Genomic DNA, 18,765 nt, shown 5'->3' on the forward strand with positions numbered 1-18,765 from the left:
CGGAGACACACGGAGACACACGGAGAGAGACACAGAGAGAGACACGGAGACACGGAGAGAGACACGGAGGCACACAAAGAGAGACATGGAGACACACAGAGAGAGACAGGGAGAGAGAGACACTCAGACCCAGGGCTTGAACCCAGGCTCTCAGTGTCTCCGACATGGTCACTATGAACCCCCTGTGAGTGAGAGACGTGGCTGTCTGACTGCCTGTCTCTCTGTCTGTCTGCCTGTCTCTCTGTCTGTCTGCTGTCTCTTTCTCTGTCTCTCTCTCTGACTGTCTGTCTGTCTCTCTGTCTGTCTGTCTCTTTCTCTGTCTCTCTCTCTGACTGTCTGTCTGTCTCTCTGTCTGTCTGTCTGTCTCTTTCTTTGACTGTCTGTCTCTCTGCCTGACTGTCTCTCTGTCTCTCTGTCTGTCTGTCTCTCTCTCTCTGACTGCCTGTCTGCCTCTCTCTCTCTGTCTCTTTGTCTCTCTCTCTGTCTGTCTGTCTGTCTGCCTCTTTGTCTCTCTGTCTGTCTGTCTGCCTGTCTGTCTCTTTGTCTGCCTGTCTCTCTGACTGCCTGCCTGTCTGTTTCTCTGCCTGTCTCTCTGTCTCTCTGCCTGTCTGTCTGACTGTGTCTGCCTGTCTCTCTGCCTGTCTGACTGTGTCTGCCTGTCTCTCTCTCTCTGCCTGCCTGTCTCTCTCGTCTGATTGTGTCTGACTGTCTGTCTCTCTGCCCGTCCAGCTCTGGTGGAGCCGCATGTCCAACCGCTTCCACAACCTCAAGCTGTCCGGCACCCTCCGCCGTGGCGTCTCCACCGGGCGCCTCGCCCCTTACCCAGGAGACGGTGACGCTGGCGGCGGTGGTGGTGGTGGCGGCGGTGGTGGCGGTGGTGGTGGTGGTGGCGGTGGGAGGCGATGGTCCGGACCGAACGACGAGCCGGCAGGCGGCGATGGGGAGGAGGTTGAGAGGGGCGGCACCGTCATGGCCGCCTGGCCGGAGGCAGACGTCGGTAGGCACACAGACAAAGGGGGCCTGGGTAGCCTCTAGCAGGGCTGTAGGGGCAGGTTATGTGAGTAGCAGCAGCAGTGCCTATAGACACACAGACAAAGGTGCCCCGTGTAGCCTCTTTTGGGCACGGTTGAGTGCGAAAGAAATTCAACATACACATAGACTCACCACCACACAGAGACCCACAGACTCATCACACAGAGACCCACAAACTTATCACACAGAGACCCACAGACTCACCACACAGAGACCCACAGACTCACCACACAGACCCACAGACTCACCACACAGAGACCCACAGACTCATCACACAGAGACCCACAGACTCATCACACAGAGACCCATAGACTCACCACACAGAGACCCACAGACTCATCACACAGAGACCCACAGACTCACCACACAGAGACCCATAGACTCACCACACAGAGACCCACAGACTCATCACACAGAAACTCACAGACACACACAGACACACAGAGACTCACAGACACACATAGGCACATACAGACACACACACAATACAGACACACAGAGACTCACAGACACACGCACAGACACCCACAGAGACTCACAGACTCACACAGAGACTCACAGGCTCACCACACAGATACACACAGATACACACAGATACATACACACGCACACAGACAGACTCACACACACACAGACACACACACAGACACACACACAGACACACACACACACACAGATACACACACACAGATACACACACACAGACACACACACGCACGTTCTCCGCGCTGATGCCACATGCCACCTGGAACTGACCTGGTTGTTGTTGTTGTTTGTTGTTGTTGTCTTCTGCAGGAGTTGGCAACTCCGCGGAGTTCCCCGACCCTCTGTTGACTACCATGGTGAGTGGAGATCGTCTGAAACCCATGTGGTGTGTGTGGTGTAGTGTGTGGTGTGGGTGTGCAAGGGGGAGCGGTAGTGTAGCGGTTAGCGCGCTGCGCTATGAACCCGGCGACCCGAGTTCGATTCCCGCTCACGGCTAACACCAGTGACGATTATCTGAACCGGTCCTGGGCCTCCCCTAGGTCGACTCAGCCTTAAATGAGTACCTGGTGCGGTGTGTAAACATCGCCACTGGGGAGACAAAGGCGGTCGGGCGTGGCGCTGGCCACCCACCCCCTCGTGTACCGTTCCGGCCTTCATAGGTGCTCGCTAACAGCACTTGCCCCTACAGTCTGTTAAGGCTATACGGGGGATCTTTGTGTGGTGTGTGTGGTGTGTGTGTGGTGTGTGTGTGGTGTGTGTGTGGTGTACTGTGTGTGGTGTGTGTGTGGTGTGGGGTGTGTGGTGTGTGTGTGTGTGTGGTGTGTGTGTGGTGTGTGTGTGGTGTCGTGTGTGGTGTGTATGTGGTGTGTGTGTGGTGTGTGTGGTGTGTGTGTGTGTGGTGTGTGTGTGGTGGGTGTGTGGTGTGTGTGTGTGGTGTGTGTGTGGTGTGTGTGTGTGGTGTGTGTGTGGTGTGTGTGTGTGGTGTGTGTGTGTGTGTGTGTGTGTGTGGTGTGTGTGTGGTGTGTGTGTGGTGTGTGTGTGGTGTGGTGTGGTGTGTGTGTGTGTGGTGTGTGTGGGGTGTGTGGTGTGTGTGTGTGGTGTGTGTGTGTGGTGTGTGGTGTGGTGTGTGTGTGGTGTGTGGTGTGGTGTGTGGTGTGGTGTGTGTGTGGTGTGTGTGTGGTGTGTGTGTGGTGTGTGTGTGGTGTGTGTGTGGCGTGTGTGTGTGGCGTGTGTGTGGTGTGTGGCCTACCCTGTATCCCACCCCCATGTCCCACCCCCCCCACGTGTCCCCCCACGTGTCCCACCCCCCACGTGTCCCACCCCCCACGTGTCCCACCCCCCACTTGCCCCACCCCCCCCCACGTGCCCCACCACCCACGTGTCCCCCCCACCACCCACGTGTCCCCCCACCCCCCACGTGTCCCCCCACGTGCCCCACCCCCCACGTGTCCCACCCCACGTGACCCCCACCCCCCAGATGCAGCGTGGCTCTCCGCTGTCGCGCCCTCCGAGTGAGGAGCTCCGCGCCGTCATCGCCCCGTTCCTGCCGCCCACCAAGTTGGAGCTGCGTGGGGCAGAGCGCTCGCGGCCGGCTCAGCAACGCCACCACCACCACAACCACCACCACAACCACCACCACAACAACCACAACAACCACAGCGAACACCACAGCAACCACAACGTCCACCTCGCTCCTCGGACGAAGGGGGGTGGAGGTGGTGGAGGTGGAGCGGCTTCTGATGTGGTGAGGATGGGGAGGGGGAGGGGAGGGAGGGAGGGAAGGGGGGGGGAATGAAAGAGAAATTATGGAGAAAGTGAAGGAAAAATGGAGAAAAAGTAAAAAGGATGGATAAGGGGGGAAATGGAAAGGGGAAAAAAGGAGGGTAAAGTGAAGGAAAAATAAGAGGAAATGGGAAGCAAAAAGGAAGGAAAAATTAATGGCAAAATAAGGGGAAAGGGAAGGAAAAGGTAAGATAAATAAATGAAGGAAAAATAAGGGGAAATTAAAAAGGTGGGAAAAGTTAAGGTCTTAAAGGGGAAAGGGGAAGGAAATAAGGAAAGACAAGTGAAGATTAAAATATTAAGGAAAAATAAGGGGAAAAGGGAAGGAAAAAGGAAGGAAAGTTGAAGGTACAAAAAATAAGGGGAAAAGGTAAGGTAAAAAAGGAATGATAAGCGAAGAAAACAAAATAAGGAAAAATAATGGAAAAAGGGAACGAAAATTTAAGATAAAAATTTCAGGAAAATAAGGGGAAATGGAAGGAAAAAAGGAAGGAAGTTGAAAGTAAAAAATGTAAGAAAATAAGGGGAAAAGGAAGGAAAAAAGGAAGGAAATTTGAAGGTAAAAAATGTAGGGGAAAAGGGAGGGAAAATTGAAAGGTGTAAAAGGAGCATTGGTATCTGACATGGTGAAAATTCATAGGGGAAAGGGGGAGGGAAGGAAAAATCTAGGAGGGGAAAATGAAGGAAAAGTGGGGAAAAGGAGGAAAAATGCGAAAGGGAAGGAAAAAAAATAACACTGCACTTGCCCCTACAGCCCTGCTAGAGGCTACACGGGGCACCTTTGTCTTCTTAGACGTCTGAGTGTTGAGGTTTGGGCGATACCAAGTGATGTCCTGAGGGGGGGATTGAGGTTTGGGAAGAAAAGATACCAAGTGATGTCCTGAGGGGGGGGGGGGGGGGGGATTGAGGTTTGGGAGATACCAAGTGATGTCCTGAGGGGGGGGATTGAGGCTTGGGAGATACCAAGTGATGTCCTGAGGGGGGGGGATTGAGGTTTGGGAGATACCAAGTGATGTCCTGAGGGGGGGGATTGAGGTTTGGGAGATACCAAGTGATGTCCTGAGGGGGGGGATTGAGGTTTGGGAGATACCAAGTGATGTCCTGAGGGGGGGGGGGGAAATGAGGCTTGGGAGATACCAAGTGATGTCCTGGGGGGGGGGGGGGATTGAGGTTTGGGAGATACCAAGTGATGTCCTGAGGGGGGGGGGGGGGGGGGAATTGAGGTTTGGGAGATACCAAGTGATGTCCTGGGGGGGGGGGGGGGAATTGAGGTTTGGGAGATACCAAGTGATGTCCTGGGGGGGGGGGGGGGGGGGGATTGAGGCTTGGGAGATACCAAGTAACGTCCTGAGGGGGGGGGGATTGAGGTTTGGGAGATACCAAGTGATGTCCTGGGGGGGGGGGGGGGATTGAGGTTTGGGAGATACCAAGTGATGTCCTGGGGGGGGGGGGGGGGGGGGGGGGGGGGATTGAGGCTTGGGAGATACCAAGTAACGTCCTGAGGGGGGGGGGGGGGGGGGGGAATGAGGCTTGGGAGATACCAAGTGATGTCCTGAGGGGGGATTGAGGTTTGGGAGATACCAAGTGACGTCCTGGGGGGGGGGGGGGGGGGGGATTGAGGCTTGGGAGATACCAAGTGAAAATATTAAGGAAAAATAAGGGGAAAAGGGAAGGAAAAAGGAAGGAAAGTTGAAGGTACAAAAAATAAGGGGAAAAGGTAAGGTAAAAAAGGAATGATAAGCGAAGGAAAAAAAAATAAGGAAAAATAATGGAAAAAGGGAACGAAAATTTAAGGTAAAAATTTCAGGAAAATAAGGGGAAAATGGAAGGAAAAAAGGAAGGAAAGTTAAAAGTAAAAAATGTAAGAAAATAAGGGGAAAAGGAAGGAAAAAAGGAAGGAAATTTGAAGGTAAAAAATGTAGGGGAAAAGGGAGGGAAAATTGAAAGGTGTAAAAGGAGCATTGGTATCTGACATGGTGAAAATTCATAGGGGAAAGGGGGAGGGAAGGAAAAATCTAGGAGGGAAAATGAAGGAAAAGTGGGGAAAAGGAGGAAAAAATGCGAAAGGGAAGGAAAAAAAATAACACTGCACTTGCCCCTACAGCCCTGCTAGAGGCTACACGGGGCACCTTTGTCTTCTTAGACGTCTGAGTGTTGAGGTTTGGGCGATACCAAGTGATGTCCTGAGGGGGGGGATTGAGGTTTGGGAGATACCAAGTGATGTCCTGAGGGGGGGGGGGGGGGGGGAATTGAGGTTTGGGAGATACCAAGTGATGTCCTGAGGGGGGGGGATTGAGGCTTGGGAGATACCAAGTGATGTCCTGAGGGGGGGGGATTGAGGTTTGGGAGATACCAAGTGATGTCCTGGGGGGGGGGGGGGGAATTGAGGTTTGGGAGATGCCAAGTGATGTCCTGAGGGGGGGGGGGGGGGGGGGGAATTGAGGTTTGGGAGATACCAAGTGATGTCCTGAGGGGGGGGGGGGGGGGGAATGAGGCTTGGGAGATACCAAGTGATGTCCTGAGGGGGGATTGAGGTTTGGGAGATACCAAGTGACGTCCTGGGGGGGGGGGGGGGGGATTGAGGCTTGGGAGATACCAAGTGATGTCCTGGGGGGGGGGGGGGGGGGGGATTGAGGCTTGGGAGATACCAAGTGACGCCCTGAGGTGGGGGGGGGGATTGAGGCTTGGGAGATACCAAGTGACGCCCTGAGGTGGGGGGGGGGATTTCTGTCTCTTCCTAGACCTCTGTGAGTAGAGTGCTGAGGCCCGGGCGATACCAAGTGACGTCTCGAGGCGGGGGTGGTTCTCCCTCCACGTCGCTCCACTCCTCCAGCACCGCCACGACCTTCAACTCCTCAGGTACGACTGCATCCACTCGGCAAACATTCCAGTGGGTGGCATTTGGGAGGGTGGATTGTCAATTGGAACGGGCAAGTGGTAGCGGTGTGTGAGAGAAGTAGACCCCTCCCATGTTAATCAATGGGGGCTCTTGTGGGTAGTCTATTGGGGATTGTTATACTGGTAGGAACGAAGTGGACCAGCCTACAATAGATTATACCGTCCGTCCGACCGTGTAGCAACATCGCCCCCTACTGCAAACACTTGGCATGACCCTACAAAAACCTTTAGACTCAGTGAGGCTTTTCTGGCTAAACAAGTGTAACATTCCCTTATCATTCCCTGAGATAGCTTTTAATTAGAACATTTAAATTAATGAGGCTTTCCTGGCTAAACAAGTGTAACATTCCCTTATCATTCCCTCAGATAGCTTTTAATAAAAACATTTAAATTAATGAGGTTTTCCTGGCTAAACAAGTGTAAAATTCCCTTATCATTCCCTCAGATAGCTTTTAATTAGAACATTTAAATTAATGAGGCTTTCCTGGCTGAACAAGTGTAACATTCCCTTATCATTCCTTCAGATAGCTTTTAATTAGAACATTTAAATTAATGAGGCTTTCCTGGCTGAACAAGTGTAACATTCTCTTATCATTCCCTCAGATAGCTTTTAATTAGAACATTTAAATTAATGAGGCTTTCCTGGCTAAACAAGTGTAACATTCCCTTATCATTCCCTCAGATAGCTTTTAATAAAAACATTTAAATTAATGAGGCTTTCCTGGCTAAACAAGTGTAACATTCCCTTATAATTCCCTGAGATAGCTTTTAATTAAAACTTTTAAATTCAAATTTTACTCACAGCGGCCTAAAGCCTACAGCTAGGCCTAAAGCCTCGAACTACGCCTATCACTCTCCCTTCGTATTGTACCCCCACGTGTGTGCAAGGGAGTTAATGTTTAACAGTGTTACATTCCCTGATGCTTTTAAATAGAAACATTTAAATTTAAAGCTTTTACATGAATAATAAAAACATTTAATTTTAAAATTAACTCACGGCGGCCTAAGGCCTACAGCTAGGCCTAAAGCCTAGAACTAGGCCTCACACTCTCCCTTCGTATTGTACCCCCCGCGTGTGTGAAATGGAGTTAATGTTTTACAATGTTACATTCCCTGATGCTTTTAAATAGAAACATTTAAATTTAAAGCTTTTACATAAATAATAAAAACATTTAATTTTAAAATTAACTCACGGCGGCCTAAGGCCTACAGCTAGGCCTAAAGCCTAGAACTAGGCCTCACACTCTCCCTTCGTATCGTACCCCCGCGTGTGTGCAAGGGAGTTAATGTTTTACAATGTTACATTCCCTGATGTTTTTAAATAGAAACATTTACATTTAAAGCTTTCACATAAATAATTTAAACATTTAAATTACAAATTAACTCACAGCGGCCTAAAGCCTACAGCTAGGCCTCAAGCCTAGAACTAGGCCTCACACTCTCCCTTCGTATCGTCCGATTAGGTGTAGCAGCATCGCCCCCTACTGCAAACACTTGGCAGGACCCTACAAAACCTTTAGACTCAGTGGGGCTTTCCTGGCTAAACAAGTGTAATAACACATGATGTTTATGTTCTTTGGTTATTCGTTCCTACCAGCCCACCCCGCAGGGTCCTGTTCAATTGGAACGGGAAAGTGGAAGCGGTGTGTGAGAGAAGTAGACCTCTCCCATGTTAATCAATGGGGGCTCGGGTGGGTAAATTTCGATGTAAAGCTTCTTTCGTGACCGCAGGGATTCATCTTCTTGGTTCTTTCGGTAAAGTCACGTAGAATGGAAATAATAAAATAATAAAAATTAAACATAACAAAAGAATGTAATAAAATAAAATACAAATTTTATTATGTTTTATTTTTATTATTTTATTATTTCCATTCTACGTGACTTTACCGAATGAACCAAGAAGATGAACTCGGGTGGGTCGTCTATTGGGCGGTGTTATACATTGGAACGGGCAAGTGGTAGCGTTGTGTGAGAGCAGTAGACCCCTCCCATGTTAATCAATGGGGGCTCGGGCGGGTAGTCTATTGGGCGATGTTATAAATTGGAACGGGCAAGTGGTAGCGGTGTGTGAGAGAAGTAGACCCCTCCCATGTTAATCAATGGGGGCTCGGGCTGGTAGTCTATTGGGCGGTGTTATAAATTGGAACGGGCAAGTGGTAGCGGTGTGTGAGAGAAGTAGACCCCTCCCATGTTAATCAATGGGGGCTCGGGCGGGTCGTCTATTGGGGGGTGTTATACATTGGAACGGGCAAGTGGTAGCGGTGTGTGAGAGAAATAGACCTCTCCCATGTTAATCAATGGGGTCTCGGGTGGGCCGTCTATTGGGGGGTGTTATAAATTGGAACGGGCAAGTGGTAGCGTTGAGTGAGAGCAGTAGACCCCTCCCATGTTAATCAATGGGGTCTCGGGCGGGTAGTCTATTGGGGGTGTTATACATTGGAACGGGCAAGTGGTAGCGGTGTGTGAGAGAAGTAGACCTCTCCCATGTTAATCAATGGGGGCTCGGTGGGTCGTCCTTACCCCTCCCCCTTCCCCCCCTCCCCCTTCCCCCCCCCTTACCCCCCGTCCCCCCCCTCCTCACCCCCCTTACCCCCCTCCCCCTTCCCCCCCCCTTCCCCCCCCCAGGCGAGGCTGCCCCACCGCTGGGGGTTCTCTCCCAGATGGCCGCCCAGAGGAGGGGGCGGGGCGAGGAGGGGGAGGAGCCTGTGGCGGGGGCGACGCCCTCCTCCCAGAATGCAGTGCGGCAGCGGCGGCCCCCCCCCCACCGCCGTGGGGGCCCCCCCCCAGCGGGGGGCGGGAGGGGGGCAGCCCCCCCAAGGGGGAGGAGTCAGGTGACAGCAGTGGTGGTGGTAGTACCGGTACTACTACTAGTGGTAGTACCGGTACTAGTAGTGGTAGTAGTGGTACTACTAGTAGTGGTAGTAGTAGTGGTACTACTAGTAGTAGTGGTACTACTACTACTAGTAGTAGTGGTACTACTAGTAGTAGTGGTACTACTACTAGTAGTACCACTACTACTAGTAGTAGTGGTACTACTAGTAGTACCACTACTACTAGTAGTAGTGGTAGTGGTACTACTAGTAGTAGTAGTACCGGTACTACTAGTAGTAGTAGTACCGGTACTACTAGTAGTAGTGGTAGTACTGGTGGCATCATCATCACCACCAGCATAATCACCGCCATCATCACCACTACCAGCGCCATCATCACCAGCACCGCCATCATTACCACCATCACCACCGCCATCATCACCACTACCTTCATCATCATCATCACCACCACCATCACCACCACCATCACCACCACCACTACATTCTCTCATACAGATCTCACCCCCTCCCCCCTCCCCCCATCCCTCCCCCCTCCCTCCCCCAGACGTCCACCGGTTCAGAATTGTCCATCACCACCACCACGAACTCCGCCAAATCCAAAAGCACCTCACCAACGCTCACCCCGTCACCCTCACCCTCACCGGCGCTCACCACACACCCCCTGGTGGTGGTTGGGGTGGCTGGCGCTGTGAGGGGTGGTGGTTGTGGCGGCGGTGGTGGCGGTGGTGGTGGTGGTGGTGGTGGAGGAGCGGAGGCTTCCAGGTAGGAGTGGCCGGAGAGACTCGCTCAGAGACTCACTCAGAGACTCACTCACTCAGAGACTCACTCAGAGACTCACTTGCTCAGAGACTCACTCAGAGACTCACTCAAAGACTCACTCACTCAGAGACTCACTCAGAGACTCACTCGCTCAGAGACTTCACTCAGAGACTCACTCAGAGACTCACTCAGAGACTCACTCAGAGACTCACTCAGAGACTCACTCGCTCAGAGACTCACTCAGAGACTCACTCAGAGACTCACTCAGAGACTCACTCAGAGACTCACTCACTCATAGACTCACTCAGAGACTCACTCACTCAGAGACTCACTCACTCAGAGACTCACTCACTCAGAGACTCACTCACTCACAGACTCACTCACTCAGAGACTCACTCACTCAAAGACTCACTCAGAGACTCACTCAGAGACTCACTCAGAGACTCACTCACTCAGAGACTCACTCAGAGACTCACTCACTCAGAGACGCACTCACAGACTCACTCAGAGACTCACTCGCTCAGAGACTCACTCAGAGACTCACTCAGAGACTCACTCACTCAGAGACTCACTCAGAGACTCACTCAGAGACTCACTCACTCAGAGACTCACTCAGAGACTCACTCACTCAGAGACGCACTCACAGACTCACTCAGAGACTCACTCACTCAGAGACTCACTCACTCACAGACTCACTCACTCAGAGACTCACTCACTCAGAGACTCACTCAGAGACTCACTCACTCAGAGACTCACTCACTCAGAGACTCACTCACTCAGAGACTCACTCACAGACTCACTCAGAGACTCACTCACTCAGAGACTCACTCAGAGACTCACTCACTCAGATACTCACTCACAGACTCACTCAGAAACTCACTCATATTGGCCCCGCAGGTCTCGCTCTGTTGAGAGCTCATCAGCAGTGACTGGCGGTAGTGGTGACTCCAGTACCAGCGGAACCCTCACGGAGGAAGGTGAGTCTATGAGTCTCTGTGTGGTGAGTCTGTGGGTCTCTGTGTGGTGAGTCTATGGGTCTCTGTGTGGTGAGTCTATGGGTCTCTGTGTGAGTCTATGGCTCTCTGTGTGAGTCTATGGGTCTCTGTGTGGTGAGTCTATGGGTCTCTGTGTGATGAGTCTATGGGTCTCTGTGTGGTGAGTCTGTGGGTCTCTGTGTGGTGAGTATATGGGTCTCTGTGTGATGAGTCTATGGGTCTCTGTGTGATGAGTCTGTGGGTCTCTGTGTGTTGAGTCTATGGGTCTCTGTGTGGTGAGTCTGTGGGTCTCTGTGTGTTGAGTCTATGGGTCTCTCTGTGAGTCTATGGGTCTCTGTGTGGTGAGTCTATGGGTCTCTGTGTGGTGAGTCTATGGGTCTCTGTGTGGTGAGTCTATGGGTCTCTGTGTGTTGAGTCTATGGGTGTCTCTGTGAGTCTATGGGTCTCTGTGTGGTGAGTCTATGGGTCTCTGTGTGTTGAGTCTATGGGTCTCTGTGTGGTGAGTCTATTGGTCTCTGTGTCAGTCTATGGGTCTCTGTGTGAGTCTCTGGGTCTCTGTGTGAGTCAATGGGTCTCTGTGTGAGTCTATCGGTCTCTGTGTGGTGAGTCTATGGGTCTTTGTGTGGTGAGTCTGTGGGTCTCTGTGTGGTGAGTCTATGGGTCTCTGTGTGAGTCTATGGCTCTCTGTGTGAGTCTATGGGTCTCTGTGTGGTGAGTCTATGGGTCTCTGTGTGATGAGTCTATGGGTCTCTGTGTGGTGAGTCTGTGGGTCTCTGTGTGGTGAGTATATGGGTCTCTGTGTGATGAGTCTATGGGTCTCTGTGTGATGAGTCTGTGGGTCTCTGTGTGTTGAGTCTATGGGTCTCTGTGTGGTGAGTCTGTGGGTCTCTGTGTGTTGAGTCTATGGGTCTCTCTGTGAGTCTATGGGTCTCTGTGTGGTGAGTCTATGGGTCTCTGTGTGGTGAGTCTATGGGTCTCTGTGTGGTGAGTCTATGGGTCTCTGTGTGTTGAGTCTATGGGTGTCTCTGTGAGTCTATGGGTCTCTGTGTGGTGAGTCTATGGGTCTCTGTGTGTTGAGTCTATGGGTCTCTGTGTGGTGAGTCTATTGGTCTCTGTGTCAGTCTATGGGTCTCTGTGTGAGTCTCTGGGTCTCTGTGTGAGTCAATGGGTCTCTGTGTGAGTCTATCGGTCTCTGTGTGGTGAGTCTATGGGTCTTTGTGTGGTGAGTCTGTGGGTCTCTGTGTGGTGAGTCTATGGGTCTCTGTGTGATGAGTCTGTGGGTCTCTGTGTGGTGAGTCTATAGGTCTCTGTGTGGTGAGTCTGTGGGTCTCTGTGTGATGAGTCTATGGGTCTCTGTGTGAATCTATGGGTCTCTGCGTGATGAGTCTATGGGTCTCTGTGTGAGTTTATGGATCTCTGTGTGTGTCTATGGGTCTCTGTGGGAGTCTATGGGTCTCTGTGTGAGTCTCTGTGTCTCTGTGTGGTGAGTTTGTGGGTCTCTGTGTGAGTCTATGTGTCTCTGTGTGAGTCTATGGGTCTCTGTGTGGTGAGTCTATGGGTCTCTGTGTGAGTCTGTGTCTCTGTGTGAGTCTATGTGTCTCTGTGTTTGTGTGTATCACAGCTGACGAGCTCTCGGCCATTCTGAAGAAGCTGTCACTTGAGAAATACCATCCCATATTCGAGGAGCAAGAGGTGCGGGAGTAGACTGCGCTAACCACTGCACCACCACTCACCAACTCACTCACTCACCCACCCACCACCTCACCCACTCACCCACTCTGCACCCATCCACTCACTCACACACTACTCATACACCCACTCACCCACCCACCCACTACTCACCCACCCACTCACCCACCCACTCACTCACCCACCCACCCACTCACTCACCCACCCACCCACTCACTCACCCACTACTCACCACCCACCCACTACTCACCACCCACTACTCACCCACCCAACCACTACTTACCCACCCACTCACCCACCCACACACCCACCCACTCACCCACTACTCACACACCCACTCACTCACCCACTCACTCACCCACTCACTCACACACCCACCCACCCACCCACTCACTCACTCACCCACCCACTCACCCACCCACTCATTCACCCACTCACCCTTCCACTCACCCACCAACTCACCCACCCACTCAACCACCCACTACTCACCCCCCCACTCCTCACCCCACCCACCACCCACCCCCCCCACTCCTCACCACCCCAGGTGGATCTTGAGGGCTTCCTCACCCTCTGTGATGACGACCTGCTGGAGTTGGGCATCTCCACCCACTACTCACTCACTCACCCACCCACCCCCTCACCCACCCCCTCACCCACCCCCTCACCCACCCCCTCACCCACCCCCTCACCCACCCCCTCACCCACCCCCTCACCCACCCACTCACTCACCCATCCACTACTCACACACCCACTCACTCACCCACTCACACACCCCCTCACCCACCCCCTCACCCACCCACTCACCCACCCACTCACTCACCCATCCACTCACCCACCCACTCACTCACCCATCCACTACTCACACACCCACTCACTCACCCACTCACACACCCCCTCACTCACCCCCTCACCCACCCACCCCCTCACCCACCCCCTCACCCACCCCCTCACCCACCCCCTCACCCACCCCCTCACCCACCCACTCACTCACCCATCCACTACTCACACACCCACTCACACACCCCCTCACCCACCCCCTCACTCACCCCCTCACCCACCCACCCACTCACCCACCCACTCACTCACCCATCCACTACTCACCCACCCACTCACTCACCCACTCACTCACCCATCCACTACTCACACACCCACTCACACACCCACTCACTCACCCACTCACACACCCCCTCACCCACCCCCTCACCCACCCCCTCACCCACCCACCCACCCACTCACCCACCCCCTCACCCACCCCCTCACCCACCCCCTCACCCACCCACTCACTCACCCATCCACTACTCACACACCCACTCACTCACCCACTCACACACCCCCTCACCCACCCCCTCACCCACCCCCTCACCCACCCCCTCACCCACCCCCCTCACCCACCCCCTCACCCACCCACTCACTCACCCATCCACTACTCACACACCCACTCACTCACCCACTCACACACCCCCTCACCCACCCCCTCGCCCACCCCCTCACCCACCCACCCACCCACTCACCCACCCACTCACCCACCCACCCACTCACCCACTCACTCACCCACTCACTCACCCACTCACTCACACACCCACCCACCCACTCACTCACTCACTCACTCACCCACCCACCCACTCACCCACCCACTCACTCATCCACTCACCCTTCCACTCACCCACCAACTCACCCACCCACTCACCCACCCACTCACCCACCCACTCACTCACCCATTCACTACTCACACACCCACTCACTCACCCACTCACACACCCCCTCACCCACCCCTCACTCACCCACCCACTCACTCACCCATCCACTCACTCACCCACCCACTCACTCACCCACCCACTCACCCACTCACCCACTCACACACCCACTCACCCACTCACCCACCCACCACTCACCCCCCACTCCTCACCACCCCCAGGTGGACCTTGAGGCCTTCCTCACCCTCTGTGATGACGACCTGCTGGAGTTGGGTATCTCCACCCACTACTCACTCACTCACTACTCACCCACTACTCACCCACTACTCACCCACCCCCTGACTACTCACCCACTCACCCACCCACTACTCACCCACCCACTCATCCACTCACCCACCCACTCACTCACCCACCCACCCACTCACCCACTCACACACCCACTCACCCACCCACTCACCCACTCACTCACCCACCCACCCACTACTCACCCACTCACCCACCCACTCACCCACCCACTCACTCACTCACCCACCCACCCACTACTCACCCACTCACTCACCCACTCACTCACTCACTCACCCACCCTCCCCCCCACTCCCCCCCCCCCCCACTCCTCACCACCCCAGGTGGATCTTGAGGCCTTCCTCACCCTCTGTGATGACGACCTGCTGGAGTTGGGCATCTCCACCCACTACTCACCCCCCACTCACTCACCCACCCACCCCCTCACCCACCCACTCACTCACCCACCCTCTCACCCACCCACTCACTCACCCACTCACACACCCCCTCACCCACCCACTCACTCACCCACCCTCTCACCCACCCCCTCACCCACCCCCTCACCCACCCCCTCACCCACCCCCTCACCCACCCACTCACCCACCCCCTCACCCACCCCCTCACCCACCCCCTCACCCACCCCCTCACCCACCCCCTCACCCACCCCCTCACCCACCCACTCACCCACCCCCTCACCCACCCACTCACCCACCCCCTCACCCACCCCCTCACCCACCCACTCACCCACCCCCTCACCCACCCCCTCACCCACCCCCTCACCCACCCCCTCACCCACCCCCTCACCCACCCCCTCACCCACCCCCTCACCCACCCACTCACCCACCCCCTCACCCACCCACTCACCCACCCCCTCACCCACCCACTCACCCACCCCCTCACCCACCCACTCACCCACCCCCTCACCCACCCCCTCACCCACCCCCTCACCCACCCCCTCACCCACCCCCTCACCCACCCCCTCACCCACCCCCTCACCCACCCCCTCACCCACCCCCTCACCCACCCCCTCACCCACCCACTCACCCACCCCCTCACCCACCCACTCACCCACCCCCTCACCCACCCCCTCACCCACCCCCTCACCCACCCCCTCACCCACCCCCTCACCCACCCACTCACCCACCCCCTCACCCACCCACTCACCCACCCACTCACTCACCCATCCACTACTCACACACCCACTCACTCACCCACTCACACACCCCCTCACCCACCCTCTCACCCACCCACTCACCCACCCCCTCACCCACCCCCTCACCCACCCACTCACTCACCCACTCACCCACCCCCTCACCCACCCCCTCACCCACCCCCTCACCCACCCCCTCACCCACCCCCTCACCCACCCCCTCACCCACCCACCCACTCACCCACCCACCCACTCACTCACCCATCCACTACTCACCCACCCACTCACTCACCCACCCACTCACCCACCCACCCCCTCACCCACCCACACACCCACCCACCCACTCACCCACCCACACACCCACCCACTCACCCACTACTCACACACCCACTCACTCACCCACTCACTCAGTCCCCCACTCACTCACCCACTCACTCACCCACTCACTCACACACACACCCACCCACCCACCCACTCACTCACCCACTCACACACCCACTCACCCCCCCACTCCTCACCCCCCCACTCCTCACCCCCCCCAGGTGGATCTTGAGGCCTTCCTCACCCTCTGTGATGACGACCTGTTGGAGTTGGGCATCTCCACCCACGCTCCCCGCCAACAGATCCTGTCCGCCATCGCAGAGCTCAACGACACCAAGGTGACACGCCACTCCTCCCCCTCTCATTCCCATCATTCCCTCTCTCATTCCTCCCTTTCATTCCCATCATTCAGCCTCATTCCCATCATTCCTCCCTTTCATTCCTCCTCTCATTCACCCTCTCATTCCCATCATTCCTCCTCTCATTCAGCCTCTCATTCCTCCCATCATTCAGCCTCTCATTCAGCCTCTCATTCCCATCATTCACCCTCTCATTCCCATCATTCAGCCTCTCATTCATCCCTTTCATTCCCATCATTCAGCCTCATTCCCATCATTCCATCCCTTTCATTCCCCCTCTCATTCAGCCTCTCATTCCCATCATTCCTCCTCTCATTCAGCCTCTCATTCCTCCCATCATTCAGCCTCTCATTCAACCTTTCATTCCCATCATTCAGCCTCTCATTCCCATCATTCATCCTCTCATTCCTCCCTTTCATTCCCATCATTCAGCCTCATTCCCATCATTCCTCCCTTTCATTCCCCCTCTCATTCACCCTCTCATTCCCATCATTCCTCCTCTCATTCAGCCTCTCATTCCTCCCATCATTCAGCCTCTCATTCAGCCTCTCATTCCCATCATTCACCCTCTCATTCCCATCATTCAGCCTCTCATTCCTCCCTTTCATTCCCATCATTCAGCCTCATTCCCATCATTCCATCCCTTTCATTCCCCCTCTCATTCAGCCTCTCATTCCCATCATTCCTCCTCTCATTCAGCCTCTCATTCCTCCCATCATTCAGCCTCTCATTCAGCCTTTCATTCCCATCATTCAGCCTCTCATTCCCATCATTCAGCCTCTCATTCCTCCCTTTCATTCCCATCATTCAGCCTCATTCCCATCATTCCATCCCTTTCATTCCCCCTCTCATTCAGCCTCTCATTCCCATCATTCCTCCTCTCATTCAGCCTCTCATTCCTCCCATCATTCAGCCTCTCATTCAGCCTTTCATTCCCATCATTCAGCCTCTCATTCCCATCATTCAGCCTCTCATTCCCATCATTCAGTCTCTCATTCCTCCCTTTCATTCCCATCATTCAGCCTCATTCCCATCATTCCATCCCTTTCATTCCTCCTCTCATTCAGCCTCTCATTCCTCCCATCATTCAGCCTCTCATTCAGCCTCTCATTCAGCCTTTCATTTCCCATCGTTCTGTCTCATTTGTATCGTTCCTTCTCGTTTTGCTAATTCCTCGTCCACTCTCCACTCTCTCTCTCGGCTCTCTCATCTCTCTGTCTCTCATCTCTCTGTCTCTCTCATCTCTCTGTCTCTCTCTCTCTCTCTCATCTCTCTGTCTCTCTCTCTCATCTCTCTGTCTCTCTCATCTCTCTGTCTCTCTCTCTCTCTCATCTCTCTGTCTCTCTCTCTCTCATCTCTCTGTCTCTCTGTCTCTCCAGGATCGCAAGAGGCTGTTCCTGCAGGATAACGTGGAGAACCTCCAGTGGTCATTCGGTAGCAGTGCCAGTAACACCCAGCGCAAGGCGCAGCGTGCAGATGTCTCCTTCTAGAAGCCGGGACTCAGGGTCTAGAGTCTAGAGTAGAGACCGGGGGTCAGTGTCTAGAGTAGAGACCGGGTCTCAGGGTCTCAGGGTCAGTGTCTAGAGTAGAGACCGGGTCTCAGGGTCTAGCGTAGAGACCGGGTCTCAGGGTCTCAGGGTCTAGAGTAGAGACCGGGTCTCAGGGTCTCAAGGTCTAGAGTAGAGATCGGGTCTCAGGGTCTAGAGTAGAGACCGGGTCTCAGGGTCAGAGTCTAGAGTAGAGACCGGGCCTCAGGGTCTCAGCGTCTAGAGTAGAGACCGGGTCTCAGGGTCAGAGTCTAGAGTAGAGACCGGGTCTCAAGGTCTCAGTGTCTTCGAGTAGAGACCAGGTCTCAGGGTCTCAGCGTCTAGAGTTGAACCCAGGTCTCAGGGTCAGTACGAACGAGTTGCGTTCCAACGTGTTGTACGGCGTGTCCAGTAAACACGCGAGAATGGCTTTAGAAGTTGTGTAATCTCCTGTAGATGTAGATGCCACTGGTTCTTCACGTTCTGTAGATGTAGATGCCACTGGTTCTTCACGTTCTGCAAATGTAGATGCCACTGGTTCTTCACGTTCTGTAGATGTAGATGCCACTGGTTCTTCACGTTCTTCAGATGTAGATGCCACTGGTTCTTCACGTTCTGCAAATGTAGATGCCACTGGTTCTTCACGTTCTGTAGATGTAGATGCCACTGGTTCTTCACGTTCTGCAGGTGTAGATGCCACTGGTTCTTCACGTTCTGTAGATGTAGATGCCACTGGTTCTTCACGTTCTTCAGATGTAGATGCCACTGGTTCTTCACGTTCTTCAGATATAGATGCCACTGGTTCTTCACGTTCTGCAAATGTAGATGCCACTGGTTCTTCACGTTCTGCAGGTGTAGATGCCACTGGTTCTTCACGTTCTGCAGGTGTAGATGCCACTGGTCCTTCACGTTCTGTAGATGTAGATGCCACTGGTCCTTCACGTTCTGTAGATGTAGATGC

General features: G+C 54.1%; 1 protein-coding gene across 1 annotated transcript in view; it reads left to right on the forward strand.

Moving 5' to 3' along the window:
- The window catches only part of ANKS6 (ankyrin repeat and sterile alpha motif domain containing 6), a 28,614-nt gene extending 10,250 nt beyond the window's left edge, over positions 1-18,364 (forward strand). Inside the window, exons 8-17 of the mRNA XM_078883294.1 lie at positions 730-832; positions 887-997; positions 1,828-1,874; positions 2,996-3,262; positions 6,042-6,159; positions 8,824-8,947; positions 10,686-10,765; positions 12,405-12,475; positions 16,141-16,257; positions 17,658-18,364. Coding sequence (XP_078739420.1) covers positions 730-832; positions 887-997; positions 1,828-1,874; positions 2,996-3,262; positions 6,042-6,159; positions 8,824-8,947; positions 10,686-10,765; positions 12,405-12,475; positions 16,141-16,257; positions 17,658-17,768 — 1,149 coding nt within the window. The 3' untranslated portion in view covers positions 17,769-18,364. The remainder of the gene's footprint in view (positions 1-729; positions 833-886; positions 998-1,827; positions 1,875-2,995; positions 3,263-6,041; positions 6,160-8,823; positions 8,948-10,685; positions 10,766-12,404; positions 12,476-16,140; positions 16,258-17,657) is intronic.
- Positions 18,365-18,765: the final 401 nt, after the last annotated feature.

Source organism: Lampetra fluviatilis, chromosome 70 (assembly GCF_964198595.1).
Source record: "Lampetra fluviatilis chromosome 70, kcLamFluv1.1, whole genome shotgun sequence".
Classification (NCBI taxonomy): domain Eukaryota; kingdom Metazoa; phylum Chordata; class Hyperoartia; order Petromyzontiformes; family Petromyzontidae; genus Lampetra; species Lampetra fluviatilis.